The 23888-nt window shown below is 61.0% G+C and overlaps 2 protein-coding genes across 7 annotated transcripts; both read right to left on the minus strand.

Moving 5' to 3' along the window:
- Nucleotides 1-11716: 11716 nt before the first annotated feature.
- Nucleotides 11717-17242, minus strand: RIN1 (Ras and Rab interactor 1). Of its 4 annotated transcripts, none has more exons than XM_014467010.2 (10): nucleotides 16346-17242; nucleotides 16026-16196; nucleotides 15813-15927; nucleotides 15652-15724; nucleotides 15460-15551; nucleotides 14555-15304; nucleotides 13999-14304; nucleotides 13577-13708; nucleotides 13289-13440; nucleotides 11717-12486 (listed from the first exon to the last, which is right to left on the minus strand). In XM_014467010.2, the coding sequence occupies exons 1-10, from the start codon at nucleotides 16496-16498 to the stop codon at nucleotides 12022-12024; spliced, it is 2409 nt and encodes an 802-aa protein (XP_014322496.1). In that variant the 5' UTR covers nucleotides 16499-17242; the 3' UTR covers nucleotides 11717-12021. The 4 variants fall into 4 exon arrangements, with proteins under 4 accessions (XP_014322496.1, XP_014322497.1, XP_014322499.1 ...); XM_014467011.2 differs by having other exon boundaries at nucleotides 16026-16206; XM_014467013.2 differs by lacking the exon at nucleotides 16026-16196.
- Nucleotides 17243-17388: 146 nt separating this feature from the next.
- BRMS1 (breast cancer metastasis suppressor 1) lies at nucleotides 17389-23802 on the minus strand. 3 transcript variants are annotated; one of them, XM_014467016.2, is made up of 10 exons: nucleotides 23661-23802; nucleotides 21069-21214; nucleotides 20895-20985; nucleotides 20618-20745; nucleotides 20364-20443; nucleotides 20189-20285; nucleotides 19535-19627; nucleotides 18705-18769; nucleotides 18265-18304; nucleotides 17734-17929 (listed from the first exon to the last, which is right to left on the minus strand). In XM_014467016.2, exons 2-10 carry the CDS (start codon nucleotides 21205-21207, stop codon nucleotides 17922-17924), a joined length of 741 nt encoding a protein of 246 aa, XP_014322502.1. In that variant the 5' UTR covers nucleotides 21208-21214; nucleotides 23661-23802; the 3' UTR covers nucleotides 17734-17921. The 3 variants fall into 3 exon arrangements, with proteins under 3 accessions (XP_023620832.1, XP_014322502.1, XP_006101657.2); XM_006101595.3 differs by having other exon boundaries at nucleotides 17773-17956; XM_023765064.1 differs by lacking the exons at nucleotides 20364-20443; nucleotides 20618-20745 and having other exon boundaries at nucleotides 17389-17929.
- Nucleotides 23803-23888: the final 86 nt, after the last annotated feature.

Here is a 23888-nt window from a genome sequence, read left to right on the forward strand (position 1 = left end):
CACGCGCCGAGCCTCCTCGGGGGTTCGCGGGGTGGGCCGGTAGTCCACCAGCTCTTGGGAAGGTCGTCATGCTTCAGGAAGGTGCAGAGCGCGGAAAGAGACACGTATCACCTGTCGGGGCTTCAAGGCGACCCGGGGTTCTGTTGATCAGGGGGAATTGGGGCAGCGCGGGCGCAGCGGCGGGCCAGGATCAGCCAGCAAGGCGCAGCAAAAAAAGCGACGCACCCCGACTGGGTCCGGGCCGGGGGCCGCGGCCGCTCTTGACAGGGGGAGGGACGGGGGGCGAGCCGGGGGCGGGCCCCGCCGGACTGAAGCCTTGTAAGGAGTGGGCTGGGGCCGCCGCCAGCTCCCCCTCCCGCTCCCCGGGGGCTGCCCGCGCAGGAAGCAGTCGGGCGGGGGCAGGGGTAGGGGCGCTGGGGCTGGGGCGGGAGGGGGGAGGAGCACTCAGAGGCTGGGAGTCAGGGGGGGACCAGCCTGCCTGGAGAGGCTGGACGACCCTCGGGAAACTCCAGCGCAGCCTGGGGCTCTCGGCGTGGGGTGAGGTCACTTCCCAGGGACCCACCGTGACCCGAATCTGGACACACCAGTCTCATCACACCCCTGACAGCCCAACAGCTTGCCATATCATACATGTGGAAACATGCTCTGACGCATTCCCTTCACGTCACACGTGTGTATGTTCCTCCCCACACAAAAGCTTTCTCCGTGGACCAGATTTGCACAGAGTCTGACATGCTAAGCCCTTCCCCTCACTATAGACCCACGCAGGCCTGCAGCCCCCAAACATTCGTGTGCTCTGACATGCCACCCCTAGGTGCACACACATTCTACATGCCCTAACACGTGGGAGCCCCTTGATCACAGCACGCACAGACTTCTTTAAAAAAAAATTGTTGTTGTTGTTGTTTGGAGAGAGAGAGAGGAAAGGGGTTGGGGGAGAGAAAACATCGATTTGTTGCTCCACTTGTTTGTGCTTTAATTGGTTGAGTCTTGTATGTGTCCGTGGGGAGATCCAGCCTGCAACCTTGGTCAGGATGACGCTCTAACCAACTGAGCTCCCCGGCCGGGGCCAGGCACAGACATCTCAGTCCCTCACTTATATACTAAGCTCCTGCCTCAACCTCCCCCTCACCCCAAGCTCCCTGGCTCCAGCTGGACTGGGGGTGTGTGGGGGAGGAGGAGGGACAGGGAGCTGCTCTCCCTGAACCTCTGCTCAGCCTGGGGTCCTGGGAACCTGGGCTTAGAGGGAAAGGAGGCCACCCCCAAACAGGAAATGCTTCTCTGGGCTCCTGCTGCAGGAGGGCAGGGTGTGGGGGGAGGGGGCCGGGCTGCATGCCGGGTGAGCAGGGCTAGCCGCAGGGGAACTGGTGAGAGACCATGTATGGGCATGGGGCACACAGTGACACACATGTGTGTATGACACAGGCATCCCATGTATGGAGCCCTCCCTGTCCTCAGGGCCTGCTGTGCAGGCCTGGCCAGGGTCCTCTTCCTGCCCCTCTTGGAGGCCTCTGGAGGCTTGTGCACTGAGCCCACGGTCCAGGATGGTCCCTGGGGAGCTGATGGTCAGTTTAACCCCTGCACACCCGCTGCACTCTTGGCAGAAGTTTGATCTGGGAGTGGCCCTGCCCCTCCACGTGCTGCCCTGGTCCAGTTTTTCACTCTGCCACTGGTCTGCTGTGTGCCTGCAGGGTAGTCACTAACCCTCTCTGGGTCTCCAGTTTTATCAAAATGGGGGTAATGTGCCAGGGCCTTTCTGCTCAGCAGGGCTATTGTATCACAGTGCTCAGTGTTTGCAAATGTGCTGTGTCAGCTGCAAAGCATGAGGCAAGTGTTCCTTAGTCTTCCCAGTGAATCTGGGTGGGGGTGGGGCCCAGGGCCGCTTTGCTCACCACCTTACAGTGCCAGGGCCGGCCCTGCAGACACAGCCAGGCCCCTTGAGAACCAGGGCTTTGGAAGTGCTTGCTCTGTGCCCAGAAGGTGGTTCTGTCAAGGTCTACATCTGTGAAGCACGAAGACTGTCTACCCCCTTCCCGTGAGAGGAGCAGCAATATGGGCAGTTCAGCCTTTCACTGGCTCAGGCCCAAAGCCTTGAGATCATCCTTGACTCCTTTTTCTCCCACACCCCATGTCCAGTCTCTCAGCAGGTCCTGTGGGCTTCACCCTCAAAACAGACCAGAATCTGCTTCTCACCACCTTCTTCGACATCCTCCTCTGGCCCCTACTATCGTCTGTCATCTAGCTTCTCACAACAGCCTCTCCCAAGCCCCTTTGCCCTCTGCATCCGGCCAGAGGGATCCTTTTAAAATCTAAGTCACGTTCAGTCAGGTCCTGCTCAGAACCTTCGAGGTCCTCAGCTCACTCAGAGGAAAGGCCGAATTCTCAACCACAGCCTCCAGCCCAGGGTGATCTACCCCCGAACTTCTCATCCCAACCCCGCCACCCCCTCTTCTCCAGCCGCTCTGGAACTCCTGGCTGTTCCGGAAACTCACCAGGTTCGTTTCTCCCTCAGTACCTCGGCCTTGGCGGTTCCCCACCTGGAACACTCCCCTTGCAGCTATTTGGTGTTTGTTGTCGTATTTAATTTTATTGATTCAGAAAGGAAGGGAGAGGGAGAGAGAGATAGAAACATCAATGATGAGAGAGAACCATTGATAGGCTGCCTCCTGCACGCCCCCCACTGGGGATCAAGCCTGCAACCCAGGCATGTGCCCTTGGCTGGAATCGAACCTGGGACCCTTCAGTCCGCAGGCCTAAGCTCTATCCACTGAGCCAAACCAGCTAGGGCTTCCTGCAGTTATTACAATGCTCTGCCTCCTCACTCTCTCGGGTCTCAGTTCCAGTGGCAGAGTCCCTGACCACCTTCCCCTCCCCCACCCCAGGGCTCCCTGGCCCCAGTCTTGTTCCATGTTTCTCCTTTGCCCTTATCACTATCTAAAATGGTATATACTAGTATTTACTTGTTGGCCTGAATCCCTCAATAGTCAGGGATTTTCTTTCAACCTTGGCGCTATTCATGCTCAGGGCTGGGTAATTGTTTCTCTTAATGTGCTTTGTAGGATGTTTAGCATCATCCCTAGCTTCTACCTAGTTGCCAGTAGCATCCCTCCAGTGGGACAATCAAAAATGTCTCCACACGTTGTCAGCTGTCATTTCTCCTGGGGGCAACGTTGCCCTCAGTGGAGAACACCTGCCCTGGGAGACTGTGCGCCCCAAGAAGGCAGGGTCACTGCCTTGTTCCCTATTGTATCCACTGAGCCCGGAAAGCTCCTGGCCCGTAGATGCTGCTGAATGAATGAATAATGAATGAATGAATGAGACTTAGTTAAGTAAGGAACCCGGCTCACAGCAGCACATGAGGGAAGCTGGGATTCTGCCTGGGACAAAAGCTCACTTGTTTCCCACATTTACCCAGACTTCCCCAGAAGTCAGATCATCCTAGAATTGGGAGGTCCCTGAAAATCAGCAAGCCTTCTGCAGATGGGAAGAATGAGGCCCAGGGAGTCTCAGAGTGAGTCAGTGGCATGGCTGGGATTCAGGCCTTCCAACTGTTGTTTTGTTGTGTCAATCCTTACCTGAGGATATTTTTTCCATTGAACTTTAGAGAGAGTGGAAGGGAGAGAGGGAGAAGGGGAGAGAGAGAAACATCTCCCCTTCTTATGTATGTAAGAAAGATACATTGATTGGTTGCTTCCTGCACACGCCCCAACTGGGCCTGTGTATCAGACTTGCAACCCAGGTACGTGCCCTTGCTGGGAATTGAACCCACAACCCTTTGGTGCGCAGGCTGATGCTCTAACCACTGAGCGCACAGCCCGGGCAGTTTCCTGGCTCTTATTCTACTTCTCTTGCCGCAGCGCCCCATTTGAACACAGTCTGAGAGTTGGGCATGACATCAAGGAATGAAGATGGGAGGAAGGCATGACGGGTCCCAGGTTCTATTCCCTTTGAGGTGGAAGAGCTCAAGAGGGGTTTGGAGAACACAAAGGACTCCACTGGGCCGGAGTGAGGGACGTCTAGAGGGACAGTGAGGAGTGGAGAGGCTGGCTAAAAGGCTGGCCTCTATCGTGGGGGCCAAGGGGAAGAAGCATGACAGGAGATCGCTGGTGTGTGATGGGTGGAGAGGGGACCGGAGGCCAGGGACCGGCTCGGAGGTTGCTGCAATAGTCTGGGAGAAGGGAGGGAGCTGGCTGGAGAGCTGGGCAGCAGGGCGGGCCAGGCTGGGGGAGGCAGCCTCTGGAGGCTCCTTAGGGGCGGCCCAGAGCCTGGTCCAAGGGTGTGGCAGGCCCAGTCATGATTCGGGCAATGGCCAGTGCTGGGGCGTCTGAGGGGAGGCTGCAGGCGCTCTGGCTAGTGGGCGTGTCAGATCAGAGGTCAGGACTCCAGCCTCATTGGGGTGAGGGGTTGGGGGCAGGCAAGGGAAGCAGGAGGAGGAGGGTCAAAGGCCAGATTCCAGATGGTCTGGCTGAGCCTACTTGCCAATGGAGGGAAACTTGAGTCAAGAAACGGGACCCATGGTGAGGAGCAGTGGGGAACACCTAACCCCGGGAAGACTAAGGGTTTGGTAGATAGAAAATGGGACTTGGAGGCCCAGCCGGGGGCCCAGCTTGGGTGAGTGGGTGGCACCCACCTGCCCCGTCCAGGTTGGGAGAGGTGAGGTGGAGGCAGTCTAAGAACGCCCTGTCCTAGTCAGGATGGGGGAAGCTGGGGCACAGCACCAGGGGTCTGGGCTGAGAGGGTAGAGAGGGACTGGTTGTGGCCTTACTCTTCCTGTTGGTCCTGCTCATCCTGACTCGTTTCGGTCCCCCCATTGCACAGAGAAGATGCTAATTGATGCAGCAAAGGCTTGGAGGCTGGGGAGGTGGCTATATGGATGGGTGCACGGAAGGGTGGAAGCCGGAGACTGGGTGGGTGAATGGATGGTTGGACAGATGGATGGGTGGACAGATGGATGGATGGATGGAAGGGTAGTTAGATAAAAGAATCAGTAACGGATGGATGGGTGGTAGAGAGATGGTAGATGGATAGAGGAATAAGTAAGTGGATGGACAGATAGATGGCTAAGTGGATGGGTGTGTGGATGAGATGTTGGATTCAGGCAGGGTGCTAGTTCATAATTAGCCGCCACCATGATGAATGACAATCTCAGAATGTGACTCCATGGATCTGTAGGAGTGAAGTCAGGTGGGCGGGACAGCTGGGCTACCACTGGCAGGGCTCCTGTGCGATGCCCACCACACAGCCTGCTTTCTCTGCTGGGGCCTGAGGCCAATGTGTCTCCCTGGCTGGGGTGGGAACGCTCAGGATGCCAGGCTCAGCTCACACAGCGGGTCAAGAGTCTGGGGTTCCCGCTCCGATCATGGCCCTTATGGGGAGAGCTCACCTCAAAAGGCGCATGAGCCCGAGCTGGTTTGGCTCAGAGGATAGAGCGTCGGCCTGTGGACTGAAGGGTCCAAGGTTTGATTCCAGTCAAGGGCACATGCCCTGGTTGCAGGCTTGATCCCCACTATTGGGTGTGCAGGAGGCAGCCGATCAATGATTCTCTCTTATCATTGCTATTTCTCTCCCTCCCTCTCCCATCCTCTCTGAGATCAATAATATATATAAAAAGAAGAGGCGCATGAAAACAGAAGCCCACTCTCCCAGGAGGAGCCTTGTCTCCCAGCTACTGGGACAAGCCAGATGGTGGTTTTGGATGCAGTGTGCACGCCTGTGGGTGGGGTGAAGGCAGCCTGCAGAGGGGCTGGCCTGAAGAGGGCCCAGTGGAACAACCAGGATGGGGGGGTCGAGTGTGATTAGGGGGCGCCCCCTGGGCAGGCATCCTAGAGAGCCTTGGCGCCCCCGCTGCTGAGCCAGCACATTGCTTTGTGTACAAATCACCTCCTTCCCTCCTTTTTCTTTTGTCCCCATCCCCCTATCTCCTTCTATTTCTAAATTCTTCCCAAACCACCCCAGCCTTCGGAGTAAGGGCCTACGGGGGTGGGCGGGAGGCGCCTGTTGGGTGGGAGCCACAGGAAAGAAGGTGGGAGAGATCCCAGGGCAGAAGTGGGGAGGGATGAGCGTCTGGGAGGGAGGGAAGCGATTTTGACCTCCTCCCCCTCCCCACAGGCTGGGCCGGGCCGCACCCCATGTGCTTCTGGATGGGAGAGCCCCCGTGGGAAGGGGGTGGTGCAAGGACTGCACAGGGTGGGAAGAGACAGGCTTGGGGAAGGTGGGCTCAGGAAGAAGGGGGTTACCCAGGCTGTGGTCCCTGCAGAGGTAGAGGACTCTGACAGCTGGAGGGGCGGGCGGGAGGTGTTTGCCATGGGGGAGGCTGTGAGTGTTGGCGGGTGTGCCCGGTGTCTGTGCATGACCCTGTGCGTGCCTGCACAGCCCGGGCTTGCTGTGGTGTGCACAGCTGGGCGATGTGTGTGAGTCCCCATGGGCCCACACCTGTGCCCACAGCTGTGAGCGGAGAAGCATGGCTGCTCGCAGATTGCCCAACCTGGGCCCAGCTGGGGCCCCAGGCCCTCCCCTGGCAGAGGCCTGACCTGAACATCTGGCCACATCTGCCCATAAGAAAGGGAGTCTTGGAACCAACATCAGAGCTAGAAGGGTCGAGCCCTCCCCCTCCGTGCACACGGCCCAGAGAGGGACAAGGCTTGGGCCGGGTCACATGGCAGATGGAGGCAGAGCAGGGACCATCCCCGAGTCTGCAGAGCCTAGGCCAGGACAGAGGCCCTCCTGGTCCTCCCTGTTCCTGTCCTCCCTCTGGTGCCCACTGCCATCGAAGCTGCATGGAGGGTCCTCGAGGCTGGCCCTGCCCTGGCCTTGCTGTGTGCTCCTCCAGGGAAGTCCCAGCTCGCCCTCTCGGCCACACCTTCCTCCCCTGTGCGCAGGCACCTCTGGGAGTAGGCTCTGTGGTCCCTGCAGAGGCCTGTCGCCAGGTGCCCAGCTCATCTCGGTTTGCTGAGGACTGTCCTGACCTCAGCGGGAAGCCCCCGTCCGGGCAGCCCCTCAGCCCACGGCAAATGACGAAGGTCAGTTGCTCTGTTACCAGGGACGTTTCTTTCCACCAGGTCCTGCCCGCTGCTGCCCCGTCTCAGCCCATAGCCCTGGAACTGCCCCTTCTCTTCCTGTCCAGGCCCTTTTCCTGCCCTCACTTCGCCGTGGCTCAGCCTGCAGAGCCCCTTCCTCCCTGCTCCTCTCCCTTCCCTCTCGGTGTCCCGTTTGCCTCGGTCTCTCTGCTGTCCTGTCCCCAGGATTGTCACCTTGTTGATTTCTGGAGTCTGTCTCCGTTCTCTGCCCACTTCCGCGTCTCCCCTCTCCATCTGGTGTCCTGCCCACTCTGTCTCCCGATCCTAACCGGGTCTCCGGCTCACCACCTTCCCTGGGTGGTCCAGGCCTCCCTCCTCGCCCCTGGCACGCACCCCCGGAGCTGGCTGGCTGGGGTGGGAGCCAGGTCTGGGGGTTGTGACCGGCAGGGAAGGGAACCCAAGCAGACATGATATTTATGTTAGGACTTCAAAGCGGAGCAGAGCCTGAGGCAGGGATGGCGGGGGCTGGCGGGGTGGGAGGCAGTGGGAGGGTGGCGGCAGAAGCCAGACGAAGGTCAGCTCCGGCCCCTCCCTGGGGAAGGTCTCCTTGGTGACACATACCTCCCGCATGGGACACTGAGACCCAGGGTAGGGACAAACGGGCTATTTTGGTGCAGAGTTCCAAGAAAGGCACTTCCTGTGACCCGGCTCTGCCTCAGTCCCATCCTTTCTTCCTGTCACCCCGCAGGAGGCAGGCTCGGGTCCTCTGAGCATCGTGGGCCTGGCAGGCGGGGCTGGGGGCAGAGCCCAGGGGCTCCACCTCAGCAGGAAAACATCCCCGTGCGGCCGCCTGCCTTCTCAGCTCTGGCAGAAGCCTCTCCTGGCAGGACGGAGGGTCGTTAACCCGGGGCCTGACAGGGCCAAGCGGGCCCAGCCCCTCAGGGCCTTGGGGTCCGCTCGGGCTGAGAGCCCAAGGGGCCAAATGGCCGTGAAGGTCACCCCACCCCTGCCCCCACCCTTGGCCTAACCCCGTCTAAAGACACCCAGCTGCTGGACTAGGAAGGCGTGGGGTCAGGGGCCCAGGCCCGGGCGGGAGCGGCCCATTGTCTCATCCTGGGGCTCTGCTCTGTGTCCTCCGCCCTCCCAGGAGCCAGGCCCTGTGGGCTGTGCTGCCCCTCAGGGAGCCCCTCCCCCAGACTAGGGGCTTGCTCTGGACCCAGGACCCTCTGGTCTGAAGGACCTAGGCCCCAAAGTCCCAGTCCCTGGGCCAGTCCCCACCCCACCCCCCAATCCTCCATCCTCCCCAGGCCCTTCCGGTGAATCACTCGGGCTGGAATCTGATGAGCTCAGGCCTCCCCACCCAGCCTGGCTGCTCCTGCTCCGCCTGGCCAGTGGGGTCGCCACCCCCCACCCCCAACAGGGGTCTTTCCAGCAGCTCCCAGCCCTCGTCAGAGTTCCCCATGGGGCAGGGTGGCTCAGTGGTGGCTGAGATAAGGTCGGGCTGGGAGTGAGGTTAGTCAGAAGGGCTTGGCTATCTTCCGCACGATCAAAAGTATACAAAGTATGTGTGTGTCTCTGAGTCTGTGCCTGCGTGGGTCTTGGTGTCTGTGTCTGAATTTGCACGTGTGTGTCCGTGCCTGTGTGCCGTGTCTGAGCGGGCACCGGGTGTGTCAGGCAGTCCTGCACGGCTAGGTGTGTGTCCGGAGGTTTCTGTGTAGCAGGTCACCACATATCTGTCAGTCTGGCCCTGTGTGTGTGTCAGGGAGTCACATTCTGAACCGCAGAGGAAGTAGCTGAGGGGGTATCTGTGAGTTTGAAGATCCAGGGGTGTTTGTGGATCGGAGGAGGGGCCTGTGTGCCCCTGTGCCCCCACCCCGCAGGGCACAAATGGTGAACCTGTCAGGGTGTTCCCAACACTCTGCGTGTTCCTGTTAAGGTTGGCAGGCAGGGTGTCTGTCACCCACTGCAAATGTGAGTCAGGGTGTTTCTGGCTGTGAACTGGGCCTGGAAGCCAGGGCAGGGTGTTAGGCACTCTGTGTTGAAGGTGGGTCAGGGTGCGGCTGTGGGCTGCCTTCCTGCCCACCCCTCCCCAGTCCGCCCTCGGGCCAGCCCACACGCCCTCCTCTGCTCCTGGGCCTGCCTGACCCTAAAGCCCTGGCCGTAGGCGGCCCCTCCCTCAGCACATCCCGACCTCTGGCGTCAGGATCCCCGTTTGCCGGCCGTCCAGTCCCGGGCCCCACTGCAGGGCTGCTTCCCTCCTGGCATCAGGCTGGGCGTGGCCCTCCGAGTGCCCTGGGTCCCCGGGTGACCCCAGGTGAGAAGGGGACAGGGCTGGAGGCTGGGAACTGTGCGTGCTCGCCGCCTGGCGGTGGCTGTAGAGAATGCACTGCCCACGCCCAGGACTCCGATGACTGTCTCGTCTAGGCAGATGCTTCCCGAATCCGTCACTCCGCAAGTATTCACCGAGTGCCAGTTTCCGCCAGGCATTGTTCTAGGCCCCGAGGGTAGGCGGGAACCGGGACAACCTGGCTGTGGCCTGCTAGCGGGCGGGCCAGACGACAATAAACAGACACCCATGGACCTACGGGGACTGTGGGGGTGATCGGGGCAGCACTGCCCAGGGAGGAAATGACCTGTGCTCCTAAGAGGTCCCAGCGGCTCGCTGGGTTCCAGCGCGGCAGTGGACTCCGGCAAGGCGTGGCGCCTCTCGGAGCCCGGCTTCCTCTTCCAGAGGCCAAAGGTGGGAGGCTGGGGTTCGGGCCGTGCAGTGCCGATTCTGATTACTCCCCAGATCACATCCGTTTCCCTCTGGCCGGGGCTGGGGGTGCTTGGTCCAGACAGACACTCCATGGATTATTGCTGAGTGGATGAGTAAATAGTCCTTCTGTTTGGGCGGATTGTAGAACCAGAAGCTCCACAGACCCTGGTGTTTGAGCCCTGTAACAAGCCCCTTTCCCCGAGCAAGCCTCAGTTTGCTCACCTGTAAAATGGGGATAACGAGATCAGTATTAGACCAGCCTATCGTTGCCTTCCCTGCCTGGAGCCCTAACACCTGTATAATGACCTTGTTTATGCTGATTTACTTGGCCTGGACCTGACCAATCAGAAGATAAAAGACCCAGGCAGCAGGCAGGGCCTGGCAGTGCTCTGCTGAGCCACTGCGGGGATGGGGGGTGGGGGTGGGAGTGGGAGTTCCCAGAGCCAGAAATCAGGACTCCGCAGGGGAAGGGGATGAGAGCAGCGTGCAGTGGCCTCCGAGACAGGGGCCCAGAAGCCTCAGCCAGTCCGTTTCTGCTCCCCATCCAGCCCGGGGTTCTCCGAGTCCCCCCTGCAACCTTCCAGGCCCTTCCTCTCCGACTGAACTTCCCAGACCCAGCCCTCCCTGAACCTCCCAGCTTCCCGCCTCACTGCCCGTCACTGTTATCAAACTCCAGTCAGCGGACAGTGTTTATTGAGCGCCCATGGAGTGTCCCACAAGTGCCAGGCACTGGGGGTGGGCGAGGGGTCGGGAGGGAGGACGGGAGGGAGGACATACAAAAGCCCGAAGGGGAGACTCCCTAACCTGGGAAATGCTGCCGGTGGCCGAGCGGGAAATTCGGGAGCCCGGCACCCGGGCTGCATCTGGTTTGCCTGAAGCCCCGTGTCCGGGACTTCCACCTTCCAGCTGTCACCGGATGAGCAGGTGGGTGTCCCTCAGTGTGCAGCGCCTCCAAGGCTGGCTGGGGTCCTCCTCCAACCAGGGGACAGTTCCTTCCCAGGTCGTGGTCCCGGCGAGGCTGGCCGCATCCAGACCCCTGGCCCCGAGGGAGCCGAGGGCCTGCAGCCCCAGCCCCTGCTGTCCCCCAGCTGCCCGGTGGCTGGCTGGCTGCGAGTGCAAAGCCTGTGACTGCTTATGCTGCTGAGGCCTTGGAGCCACCCTCACCTCTTGGTGTCACCCACTCCGCAGCTTCCTGGGCCACACACACCCCCTGGTGGCTGTTGCCGGCATTTTCTTTGCTCAGATTTGCTGCCTGCTCTGCTGGGCCTTGAGGGTTAATTTATTGGTGGCTTAGAAGGCGAGAGGGTGTAGTTGGAAGCTGATGCCCTGGTTTGGGTGGGGGCACCCTAATGGCCTGCGGTGTGATATCTTCGAACGTGGGTGGGTTAAGTGCAGAGAAAATGGTTTCCGAGCTCCCCCTCCCCCATCCATTTGAAAGCCGTCTCCCTGTCCAAGTCCCCTGGGATGCCAGAGGGCCCGGGAGGACGGCCCATCGGCCCATCGCGGGGAAAGACTGGAACTTGGGAGCTGCTCCAGCGGGACCTGCCCTCTGGGGTCTCCACAGGCTGATAGGAGGACATCAGCCTTGGCAAGTGCAGCGAACGACCCTTGACCCTTGGAGGGGTCGGGGAGCTGACATCCCACCTCCTTCCCTCCCTTTCCCATGGTCTGAGTTTTGCTCTGCAGGAAAACCATCCATCTGGACGCCTGGAAGGTTTCTGGGAGAAGACAGGATGGCACTGCACCCCCACTTTACGGGTGAGGGCACTGCGGTTTGGAGGTACAGGTCTCCAGGTGGCCTGGAGCAGGACCGGCCCGAGCGCCTGGCTGCCTCCTTGAATCATCCAGACACCGGGGGTAGGTGGAGCCTTCACAGCCTTGAAGCCTCCAGCTTGGAGGGGCTGCCGGCCTCCAGCTGGGCAGAAGCGTAAGAGGCAGAGGCCCTTGGTCTGGGGTCCCCCATGCCCCTCAACTTTACTCCAATGCCGCAGATGTAGCCAGTCCAGGCACCCCCCCAGCAGGTATGGTCAGAGATGATTATCAGAGGCACAGATGTAGCCAGTCCAGGCACTCCCCCAGCGGGTATGGTCAGAGATGATTATCAGAGGCGTGGCAGGCTGTGCTGTTCCCAGAGGCTGAGGGAGGCTGCAGCTCCTGTGAGGGCTCAGGGGGAGCGTGAGGGCTCTGAAAGGCCTTCCCAGCAGGCTCAGAGTTTTCGGCCCCAAATGCCCCTCGGGCCACTCCCAGCTACTCCTCTGCTGCCTGGCCCCCCTCAGCCTCCAGTGCACTTGGCTGAGCAGGGCCTCCCCTGACCTGGCTCTCCTCCTGCTTAGCAGTTGTCACAGGGACTGGCTTTGACTTCGATATCCCCATCTCCCTGCCCCCTTTCTCCTCCCTGCCTCCTGCCTCTGGCTCCCCGCTGCCCTCCTCCGTGGCACCCCCAAGTGAGGCCCCCAGTGTCTCGGGCCGCTCTGCCTGGCGGCGGTAGACGAGGTAGCCAGTTGTGGGCAGCCTGTGGGCCAGGGCTCCGGGGGGCAGGCGGTGATAGTCCTGCTCCTTGTACAGGAAGAGGCCGAAAGCGTCAGGCTGGGTCACTCGGAACTTGGTGGCACAGAGCTGGTTCAGGGTGGCAATCGAGGCCCCTGGGGGCACGGCCAGGGTCTTGGAGGTACAGCCACTGCTGGGGTCCTGGTAGGCTACTCGGAGGAGATGCTGTGCAGGAGGAGAAACAAACACAGAAACTCAACCTTGCTTGGTACGCATCTGGCTGCAAAGCTTGAGGTCTCTGCAGAACCAACTGGAAAAAGCTTTTTGGACAAGGTGAGGTCCTGGGGGCCCTGAGGAAGGGGGAGATAGGCTGAGGCTGGTGGGTTACACTGCAGGCTGCAGGGAGGGCCTGACCATCATGCTCAGATTGAGCTAACTCTGTGTCCTGAGCATGTGTCCTGGTTTTAACTCATTTAATCCTCATATCAGTCCCAGGAGGTAGGTACTGTTATCCCATTTTATAGATGAGAAAATTGAGGCTCAAATTAGTTACCTAACTTGCTCAAACTCCCACAACCAGAAAGTAGCAGGGCCCAGATTTGAGCCCAGGATCTGCCTACAGTCTGGACTCTTAACCAAGTCTGAGAAGGGCGGTGAGGATGGTGAAGGGCAGGGATGGTGTCTGGTGAGGGGAGCTTGGGCTGGAAGCTTGAAGTCCAGGGGTGGGCAGAGCCCCAGTTGGGGCTGGAAGCCAGGATTTGAGGCTTCAGCCGCCACCGGTGTCCCATTCCCTTTCCCTGTCACCTCTCAGTTTCCTCATCTGTGAAAAGGGGTAGTGATGGCCCTATTTCTGTGAAGATTCAGGGCTGAGCGCCTAGAGCACTGGGCACAGTGGAACATACTCTCTCCAGAAAGGCTGTCTTGACGTTGTTCTGCGTGGGGTGCTGTTTCTATTGCAGGGGGCGCAGGACCAGCCTTTCCCTACTGGGACTCACAGTTTGGGCGGATGGTATGGAGGCCCTGTTACCTGGAAGCTGTGGGTGGCGGGCAGGCGGCGCTGCTCCCAGAGGCTGAGGGAGCGCTGCAGTTCCTGTGAGGGGCTCAGGGGCAGCTTGTGGGCCTGGCCCAGGCCGCTCAGCAGGGCCAGGCTGGCGGAGAGGCTGGTCAGGTAGTAGCCGCCTGGGACACGGGGAGAATGGAGGATGGGGTTGGGTGACACGTTCCCTCTCCCTGCCCTGCTTGCTCGGGCCATGCAGGCGCTGAGGTGCTCCAGCCCCACCCCGACAGGAAGTGGCATGTGTGTGAGGTCCCTCACCCTCGCCGGTGAGCAGGGTGGGCTCCAGCAGCTCTGACATGTACTCGGCCTCCAGCAGCAGCTCAGGAAGGTCGCAATGGGCCAGGACCAGGCTCAGCAGCGGGAGGAACTCGTCGGCCCCCGCGCCCTCTCCTGTGGGTGGCGGAGAGGGAAGCTTCAGGCTCCTCTGAGGCCCCGCGGTCAGAGTCCCCTCCTTGTCTTAGACAGTGACCCTCCCCTCCGCCTGCCAGGCCTTGGGCAATGTGGTCTCTATGGCAACCACAAGCAGGGGCTGGGAGAGGATGCTCCACAATCTGGGCCTCAGTTAGACCACCTGTGAGATGGGAGGGTTGGACCCATCTTCCCCCAGCTGTGCCTTTCCTGGAATGTGCCTGGAGGGGCCTGCCTCTGACAGCAAGGAGCCAGTGGGGGAGGGGGTGTACCCAGGTGGGTCCTCAGGACCGTGTAGAGCAGCTTGCAGGCCTGCAGGAGCCGCTTGACCTGGGCGTTGGGTGAGTAGGTGCGGAGTAACTGCAGCAGCTTCTGGCGCACCTGCTCCGTCTCCACCGGGGAGGGCAGGCTCAGGCGGGACCCGAAGGCTGCAGGGCCCTGGGCCCGGGCCAGGCGGAAGCCTTCAGCCAGGTGGCCCAGGGAGCCATCGGCCGAAAGCCTGCGCCGCAGTCGGGCCACCAGGATGGGCCGGAGAGGCTTGAGCACCGAGCGATGCAGGGACTTCTCCAGGACGCGTTCTGTGGAGCAGAGGCAGGCGAGGGGTCAGGGGAGCCAGGGCTGGGTGGGGGCAGAGTCCAGCGAGACAGGGATGAAGAGGAGGAGGGATCTTGTGAGACAGGAGAGGGGGGGGAGGAGAGAAGTGGGGAATGAAATGCACGTGAAGGGGTGAGCCAGGCGGCACTGCGGAGGGGAGAGAGTGGCATGGGTAAGAGCTGAGATTATGGAGAGACGGGGCTGAGCCAGCGAAAGCTGGGGCTGGAGTCTCACCCAGTCTATTAGGCGGCAGCAGCTTCTCAGGGCCCAGCTCGGCGCTCAGCATGGCCTGGGCCCTGCTCAGCGCCTCACGGATGCCCTGCAGCTCCTGGGGCTCCGGGCCGGCCCGCACCTGGGTCAGTAGGTCCTGGACCAGCTGGCCCACAGCTGTGTGGCGGTCCTGCATCAGCGCCGAGGCCGCCCGGTCCACCTGCCGCTCGGGTGCCAGCAGAGAGCAGAAGGCAGAGCTCATGGACCGAAGCAAAGGCCGCCTGCGGTTCCTGAGACTCAGGCGGGGTGAGGTTGCTGGACTCCCCTGATGCCCCTGCATCCCCTCCTCCTCCTCGGAGCTGCTGGGGGAGCCACAGTCCACCTCCTGGAGGGAGGGCAGGGGAGGGAGGCTGGGGCTGGCTCCCCCGGGCACACGGTACCCCGCTGAGCTCTCCCTCCTCAGCAGCTGTCGAGGGGGCATCCTTTCTGTCTGGCTGGGGGCTGCCCCTGGCGGCACTGGCACCGGGGGAGGTGGCACAGCGGGTGGAGACAGGGGGCTGGAGGTCTCTGTGGATACCCGCACTTTGAAACTCCTCTTGAATTTCTCCCGCTTGGTGGGGCCCAGATCCCCTGGGAACAGGGGGTTGAAGAAGCACAGGGCGGCCCCGGTGCCCTGGTCCAGCTCTTGTGGGGACCGGGGCTTCAGCCGGGGCAGCAGCGGGCCTTCGGAGGGGCCTGGCTGAGCCTTGGTGTTGAGGGAGGAGCTCCAGAACTCTAGAGAAGAGAAACCAACTGGGGTCTCAGGGAGAGGAAGGGGATGTGCCCGGAGGAGGGCAAGGTGCAGGCTCAGGCTGTGTGCCCACCTGCCTTCCCTTTCCCCTCGGCCTCAGTTTGTCCACCTATGCAATGGGCAGCAGGGGAGCCCTTACCGACGCCTAAATGGGAGATGGCTTCCAGCTCCTTGTGGGTGGCTGCCTGTCGGATGGCTCTAGGGAGCTGGAGCTGGAGCAGCAGGATGTCCCTGGGGCCAGAGAGGGGGCAGGTAAGTGAGGGCTGCTTGGGGCTGAAGGGGTGGGAGGACAGGGTGGCCCACGGACACCAGCACCCGAGGGCAGGCTCACCGGGCGTGGCAGTAGGCGCAGATGAGCTGGACGAGGTCCGGGAAGACGAGCTCAGATCCCTCCAACGAGATGCCTGAGAGATGGGAAGCGAGGCTGTTCTCCGGAATCGCCCGGCCCAGCCTCTGCTTCCAGCCCCGTCCCTCCAGGCCAGTCCCTCTCACCCGCAGGCCTCTCCTGGATGTAGTGGCTGGACACGAAGGAAGGGCCACTGGCCTCAGGCAGCCTGACGCACAGAGCTTGGCACTGGCGAGTGTTGGATTTCCGCACCAGGAATGTCTGAGAAGGGATGGGTTGGAGGCTCAGGACCTTCGTGTCCTGCTCCTCTCCCTCCCACCCTCCGCCGGCCAGTCTCTGGGGGCAGGGGCAAGACTCACCCCCGGGGGCTGGGTCCTCAGCACGTGCAGCGCGGCGGCTGCGTTGGCCCGCAGCTGCAGCCACACGGGCCGCGTGAGCAACAGGCGCTCCCGCAGGCTCACAGTGCGCCCTGGCCGCTGGGGCCCACCTGTCCGCCCCCCGCTGGCATCGGGCACGTCGTACATGGGGTCCTGGGCTGGCCTGGAGGCAGGCACCAGATCTGAGCAGGCGGCCAGCGGCCGGGCCCCTTGCCCAGCCCTTTCCCCCTCCTCTGCCCTGGGACAGACGGGCTCCGCAGTCCCTCCCTGCCCCTCCAGGCTGCCCCTCCAACTTCACCAACTTTTCTCTCTCCAGGTGCCCAGGCGCGGAGGCGTTCGAAGGGCTGGGGGCTCCGAGAGGCCCTGCTCCTGGCTCCCCAGGGGTGTCCATGGCGGGAGCTCCTTGGGTACTTCTGGGACTCAGGAAGACAGTCCAGCCCCCAAGGCAGGAGCATTCCCGCTGGTGAGTAACACTTCCTGAGGGCGGTGCGCCCTGTCACGCCCGCCAGTTAACTCTTCGGTGTCCACTCGGCCTGGGCAGCGCCACTTCCTGTGTTCCGGGCCCAGTCTTGGGGGACAGGGATCCTTCCCATGGAAGTGCCACTCTGAGGGCCCCAGCTGCAGGGCTGCCGCCTCTGTACAGAGCTTCCCGAAGCAGCTGCCTCAGACCACGGGTGGGAAAGGAGGGGTTAAGTAGGGCCTGTCTCCTCCCTCTCGGCCCAAGCCTCCTGCCCTTGGGACGCCTTTAAAGTCTGTGCTCAGTTGCTCCACTGTCCACCTTGGGGTCAACCTTGTGAAAGAGCGCCTCCTACTGGTCACAGATGACTCATTCCTGAGCCTTACTGGGGTTTTGGGATTTCAGGTTGCCATGGAGAAAGGATGCCTGTCTCCATGGAAACAAACCCCTTTGCTTAACTGAGGTTCTGGGGGTGGTTCTAATAATCAGCACTAAACAGGGAGTCTGGCTGTGAGGCGTCAGCACATGGCACTGCTGCCGGCTGCCTCCCACGCACAGGCCTTGCCAATCTGCCAGGCGATGGGCAGGTGCAGACATGACCCAGCCTCCCAGCACAGAGCACTCAGCCCCTTCCCCATCTGAGGCCACGTGTTCCGCCTGGGCCACATGCTGCTTCAGACTCTGTCACCAGCACCAGGCAGTCCAGGGCCCAGCCCCCCACCCAGTCCCCCTTTTCCGCAGTCTACACCCCAAGTCAGAGTGGGTAGGCTCCTGCTGGGTAGTGAGAGGCACCAGGGACCCCAGAAGAGACTGCCTGTTTGAGACACTCCTCATGGGAGCCCCGACTGCCTCGCAAGGTAAATCAGACACACGTTGGGTCACAGCAGAGACCCAGGAAATGCTTTAATTCCCGTCCCCGCAGTGTGGGAGGCAGGCACCAAGGACTGCCTTGAGAAGACCTGGGGAGCCCGCCTTCTCAGCACGGCAAGAGCCAGGACAGCCCCCCCACCCCCAACAGAACTTCTGGTTCAGAGTTCCCACGAAGTGGGCCAACACGCTGGCTCAGTGAGTGGGGATCCAGGTCCAAGGTCAGCAGGAGGATGTGCTTTGGCCTAAGACGAGGCAGGTCTTCTTTGTCAGGGAGGGACCTAGGGGCCGAAGGCAGGGGAAGGGAGGGGCTGTTGGGGATAGGGACTCAGTCTTGCCCGGCTAGGACAGCTTGGGCCACAGCTGTACAAGCCCTGAGCAGGAGCAGGAGAATCAGACCAGTGAGGGCTGAGGGGAGTGCGCAGAGCAGCACTGGAGAGCCGGCTGGAAAGACCCCGAGGGCTTGTCCGTTTGCCTGGCTGCAGTAGGAAAACGTCAGTCCGGGTTTTGGTGCCTGTTGCTCCGAGGGGCCCCGCTGGCTGTGAGTCACAGGGTCAGGGTCCTGGGGGATGTGGGAAGGGAGACATCACTGCAGGTGAGAGAAGCCAACAAGAGGGAGTCGCCACTTGTCTGCGGAAATGAGAGGAACGGCCCTGGTCCGCCCCTCACCTGTGGGCCCCTCGGTACCGGTGGGAACTCCGTGTCCTGCCCCATCAGCTTAGAGCTTCGCCTTCCCACCCCCACCCGGGCTCCTGCTCCCAAACTCCCAGTGCCCTCAAGCCCAGACTGTCCCAACTCTTGGCCACGGATCTGACACGGCCACTGCCGCTCCCTGGGCTCCTCTCTGGAGGCTGGGCTGGGGGAAGGGGTGGAGGTGGGAAGCCCTGTGGCTCTTACCGTCTGATTTTCTCTTCTGAGGGGACACAGCCGCCCTAGCCTGGGGTGGAGAGAAGAAAAGCCCCCTGAGAGCCTGCCTCTGGCTTGGCAAGTCCCCTCCCCATCAGGCTCTCTGGGGCGGGGGCTGTTGGGCCAGTACCGCTGGGAGTTGGGGGTGGGGAGGGCATGGGAAGCATAAGACACTTTCTAGACAAAGCTCTGATGTGACCCCCGTCAGAGGCCTGGCCAGCCCAGCTGCTCTCCCACCTTCCCTTTCTCCCATCAAAACCTGCCCTGGAACAAGAAAGAGGCCAACAAGACTAGAAGCTCCCTCCTCCAGGGCAGCCCTGGGCAAAAGGAGGCACGTGAGCTGGCAGTGATGCCAGGGAACCCCAGAAAGGCTAGGGTGGGAGCTGCAGAGCAGACCTGGCGTCTGGGGTAGGGCCCTGCACGAGACCCACCTTTTTGATAGCCGTCCAGTCCTCCAGGATGTCGATCTCCTGCAGCATGTACACGATGTAAGGGCCTGCAACAGGGTCAAGGAAGCAATGCCCGAGGAGGGGCAGGAGGCCTCGGCCGCGTGCGAACGCTTGGGAGAGGTAGTGCTAAGGGCACGGGATAGAGAGCGGGCTCCACCTCTACCTCCTCTTAGGGGGGCGGGGTGTGTGTGGCTATGGCCTATTTCAACGAGTCCAAGAGGGCGGGGGTGGGCCCCAAGCCTCACCCCTACTTCCCCTACCTTGGCTCCCACTCATGCCCTCTCCCCAGCTTCAAGGTCAGTAGGCCAAGGCCCATCCACCACTCAGGGACCTTGCTCCTTCTATTCCTGGTCCCCCCGTGGCCCCTTTCCCCATCTACACACAGAACCCATTCTGAAAACACTCAGGTTTCCCAGGCCCCCTGGGGTCCGTCCACTCTGTCCTCCCATAATCTGTACCCGATGTCCCCACGCCCTCAAGTCCGTGCAGTCCAGGCTCCTCCCTCCCTTCCTTCCTGAACCTGATTCCTAAGCCAGGCGGCCGGTGCCCTTAGACTGGTTACTGCAGGAATCAGGGCAGGGGGTGGGGAGCAGGGGTGCGAATTCAGTTCATCTCTGTGCTGGGCTATGCCAGAGGGATCAAGGCTAAGGTGGGGCAGAGGCAAGGGTCCCACAGGGAGGCAGGAGAGAAGCCATGGCTGTTGGGGGAAGACCAGGCAAGGTGTGTGAGCAGGCTCCCTTCTGAGGCTCCCGGCATCGCTGCCAGCTCACACGCCGCCTTTGCCCGCTCAGGCCCTGCAGGTGGAAGGATACCAGAAACGAGGGGTGCCTTCTTCCTCTTGCTGGGCGGCAGGGAGTCCCAGGTCCTCGAGCTGCCTCTGGTGTGCAGTTTGTCATCCCACCACTCTGTGACCCAGACCCAGAGTCAGGATCGTGGTGCTGGCCCTCCCAGGACACCCCCACCCCCGTAGCCTGCCCTTCCCCATCAACCACCTCCCAGGACAGGGGAGAGAACCCTGGGCTTGGGGGTTAGAAGCTGAGTTCAGGTCCCAACTGCACAGAAGTACAACCTGGGAAAGAGGTCACTGCACAGCTATGGGGCTGTTTCTTCATCTGTTTAGTGGACAGTGGGATGAGGACAACCCCTGCCTCCCCAGAGCCCCGTATGATGCAGGCACTATGGACATGGCGGGGACTGTGGCTACTTATGTGTGGGAGTGTCAGAATGTCACCTCCCATTCTGGAAAGAGAGCAAGGGCAGAGGAGAGCAGGGGGACCCACTCTTCCTGAACCCCCACTGTGTGCCCGGCACGGGGCCAGGCCCTCCATGCCTGGCGTCATTCAGGCTCCACAAACACCCCTCTTCCTATCCCCTGGAGCAGGCGGGGAAGCTCAGGTCCGGGCAGGAGTGGGCACTGACAGAGCCGGGCCGGGGGCAGGGTGCTCAGGGCCGGCCCCTTGCCTCACCCGAGCTGATGTCCAGGCTCTGGCGGTCCTCCTCCAGCCTCTGGATCCGCTCCTGCAGCTCCCCCTGCAGCGTGTCATACAGCAGCAGCTTCTCACTCTGGAAGAGGCGGGAGCAGCTCAGTCAGGAGGGACAGGTGGGCACTTACATCCTCCTCCCTTGGCGCCCATCAGTCACCTCCAGGTGCTGCTTAGCTCCCTGCAGCTCACACTCATACTTATTCCTGATCACGTCCAGACAGAAGCCCTTGTAGATCCCTGCAGAGGGAGGGAGGGGTTTGAGAGGCCCCGCTTGGCCAGGGACTCCAGTGCCCCAAAAGGGGTGCTGGGAACATGGGCAGGACAGGGATGAGAGAGGAGGGGACCATGGGTGGGTAGGGGAACAGGGAGGGAGACTGGGGGCCACTCCAGGGCACAGGGCAGCCCACAGACCTGCCACCTGAATGCGAATCTTGAGGCTCCGCTGCAGCCCCCCCAGGGGCTCTGTGTATTCGGGCGCTCTCTCAGCCCCCACTTCCTCCAGCCGCACCTGCAGCTGACTCAGTCGTTCCCTGAACAACCTGGGAGGAAACATGTGCTCGTCCGTCAAACACATACGGAGTACCTGGCCCACGACAGGTACTCACCTTGGCCTCGGCCCCCTCTGCCCAGCACCGGGCCCGCCTCACCCCAAGTGCCTGGAGACCCAGCCCCAGGTGTCCCCGCTCACTTCTCCTTTAGCTCCGAGAACTGCTTCTCCAGGTCCAGCATCTCACTGACGCACTCGCTGCGGCGCCGCTCGTAGTCCTCATCGTCCATCTCTGGGACAAGAGGGCAGTCAAGGTCGGCTGCGGAGGGGGCAGGCGTGTGTGCGTGTGCATGTGTGCGTGTGTGTGCGTGTCACCTGAGCTCTCCTCCTCGGACTCGGTCTGGCTGCCACTTCGTTCCTCCTCACTCTCTTCCTCCTCTCCGTTCATCTCGGCAGCTGAATCACCCTCTGCTTCCATCTCTTCTGTGTCTTTGCTTGAAGGCTGGAGCGGCATCTGGGCTCTGGGAGGAAGGGTAGAGCCATCACTCACCACCACCCACAGCTCCAAGCAGGTAAGCAGCCACTCAGGGAGTCAAGCAAAGCCTGGCCGCAGCTGGGGCAGCTGGGAAGTGACTGGACGCGCCACAACCTGAGCTCACACTGGGTGGAGAAGCTGCACGAGGCCCGGTCTGCACGTCTCCATCGATGGGAAAGGCCAAGGGTGGGCTCCCCACTGCCTATGGGACTCGGCCTTTCAAGGCCCTGCACCGACTAGACTTGAACTACTGGTCCAGCTCCTTCACCCCACCATCTAACGGCCAATCTCAAATACACCAGGCACTTCTTTCCTCCCCCACCCGCCTCGTGCCGTTCCTTCTCGTCTCTTCCTGAGAACATGCTGCAACCTCTCGTCTTCTCACTGTGCCCTGGGTCCAATCCCATCTCCTGCTTCCTCTGGGACTTCATGTCCGCAGCACTCCCTCCTGACAGCTCCTGCCCATGGAACTCTGGACATGTTCAGGTATTCCCTACCATTTAGGAAAAGCAGGGACGCACAACCTCACCTGATCCCATTAGCTGCTCCACATATTCCCCTCACAGCTACACCTTTCAAGTCCTGCACGCTTGCTCTTCCTACTTTCACCTCCCACTTGTCCCGATTGGTTTCTGTATCATCGCTGTCAGCTGGAACGAATTCTGCAGAGTTAACTCACGATCTCCTTGTGACTAACGCCAATATTTTTGATGCTTATCATAATTGCCTTCTCAGCAACACCGAATACTGTTATGCGTTCCTTCTTATATTCACTCATCTAATACTTATTGAAACCCTAATATATGCTAGTACCATGGGACACTCAGGTAGGTACTGGGCACAACTGTGATAGACAGACAGTCTCTGACCTCGAGCTGTTTACAAGTTCCTGGGAGAAAAGGGCAAGGAAGCAGACCATTCCTGTGATGTGAGAAGAGCTGCGAGCAGGGGCACATGGGAGAGGCATCTAACTGGGGCCTGGAGTTGCTGCAGCATGAGGGCTTGCAGACGAAGACGGGCCAGACCGATGAGCTGATCTGGCCGAGGGAGGGAACATTCCAAGTAGAGCAGCATGTGCAAAGGCCTCAAAATGAGAGCAGGGACAGGGTGGGGGCACCGGGATCTAAGCCTCAGAAAGGAATCTGGGCAATGTTATCTAGTGAGTTCTTCAGACCCTGTGAGGGTGCAAGCAGAAAGGCGGGATGTGTGGCGTGAGAAGACATTCATGATGGAACTCAGGGTCGCCAAAGGGCAAGAGGGTGAGAACCCTGCAAAGGAAAAGGACATTACCAAGAGGTGGAGGAGGGAAAACTCAAAGTCATGAAGAGAATTTTAGAGGGAAGGAGAGGTGACAGTGCCAAATGCTGCCCAGAGGTCACCTAATCAGAAGACCAACTAGGCCTCTCAACAGATCATCTCTCTGCAACTAGGGGTTCTGTTTCACTGCAAAGTTCTTCCCACTTCTCTGGACACTGGTTTGCAGCCAGGAAGCCTCGTTGCTGACATTTCCTCTCTATTTGCCCATCTCATGTCTGTCTCCACAACCAGACGCCGAGCCTCAGCAGGCATGGCTGCACAGGCCCTTATTCACCCCGCACAGTACTGACTCACCTGAGGACTGGAGGGTGTGCAAATACAAACTCAACTTTTGTGAGGCAGGAGTTGGCTTTCACTCTTGGTAGCCCCCAGGCCCACGTAGTGGTAGCAAACCCACAGTGTTCGGCTAACCTTCCTTGACAGCATTCCGAGTTTTGTAAAAGAACTGGACTCGAGGAGAGGTTAGTCACATTCCTCAGTGATTTCACAAATAATCTGAACCTGACCTGAAAATCTCGGTTCTCCAAACCAGTCTCATCCTTTACATTCTCAAGCCTCGGTTCCAGCAGTTCCCAAACGTTGCAATTCCCCTTCACTGTTAAACATATTTACTTGGTAAAACGCAACGTAATCCGGACCAGAAAGAGCGGGAGCAGGGGGTGGGGTGGGGAGTGTCGTTTACGCCAGGTGCCTCTTATTCTAACTGATGAGCTCAATTGGACCACAACCTCCTTCCTTACCCCAGGTGCAAAGAGAGAGTAGCCATTGCTACTCGGAGCTTGTAAAGATCGCTGGGGTAAGGGATGGCAGGCGTTGTGCACATGCAAATGATCTTTTCAGAAAGTGAGCGTCTCCAAGGCGGCCTCCAGGGTCCCCCCCACTGGAAGGGGACGACTCAGCCCCTCGCGGCGCGCCCGGAGCCTCCCGCCCCGCTCCAGCCGCCCCAGTACGCGCGGCACGGGCAGGGGATCCCTGGCTCTTCCGCGGCCAGCTTGGGGCCCGCGGCCCCGCACGCGTCCGGCCCGTTAGGTCTCCGCTTTGGCCCTGGAGATGGGGCGGGCTCCGACCGACTCGCTGGAGAGACCGAACCGGGCGCCACGGGTGGCGTTACGCACCGCAGGGAGTGGAGCCTCCGGCCTCAAGTCCGAGACTCTCCGACAGGTGCCCGGTGCCCGCTGCTGCGGGTGCTGGCCGCCGCCACCCGGCTCCCGGAACCGCAGCGCTGGTCTCTCTTTACTGGGAGGCGGGGCCTGTCCGCGCTTCCGTATTCGTCATCAAGAGGTGCCCGTTGGGAAGCTCCCAATTGGACAGCTGGGGCGAGGCATGCTGGGATACCGCGCTCT

This window comes from Myotis lucifugus, unplaced genomic scaffold (assembly GCF_000147115.1).
Source record: "Myotis lucifugus unplaced genomic scaffold, Myoluc2.0 scaffold_373, whole genome shotgun sequence".
Taxonomy (NCBI): domain Eukaryota; kingdom Metazoa; phylum Chordata; class Mammalia; order Chiroptera; family Vespertilionidae; genus Myotis; species Myotis lucifugus.

Coding starts and splice junctions, on each gene's coding strand:
- RIN1 (XM_014467010.2), bottom strand. CDS start 16,498: ATGCTCCTGCCTTGGGGGCTGGACTGTCTTCCTGAGTCCCAGAAGTAC. Junction 15,725..15,812: donor CATCCAGGAGAGGCCTGCGG/GTGAGAGGGACT, acceptor CCCATCTCTCAG/GCATCTCGTTGGAGGGATCT. Junction 15,305..15,459: donor CATCTCCCATTTAGGCGTCG/GTAAGGGCTCCC, acceptor TCTCTTCTCTAG/AGTTCTGGAGCTCCTCCCTC.
- BRMS1 (XM_006101595.3), bottom strand. CDS start 21,207: ATGCCGCTCCAGCCTTCAAGCAAAGACACAGAAGAGATGGAAGCAGAG. Junction 20,286..20,363: donor GAGCTAAGCAGCACCTGGAG/GTGACTGATGGG, acceptor CGCCTCTTCCAG/AGTGAGAAGCTGCTGCTGTA. Junction 19,628..20,188: donor GAGCCTGGACATCAGCTCGG/GTGAGGCAAGGG, acceptor TCTGGGTCACAG/AGTGGTGGGATGACAAACTG.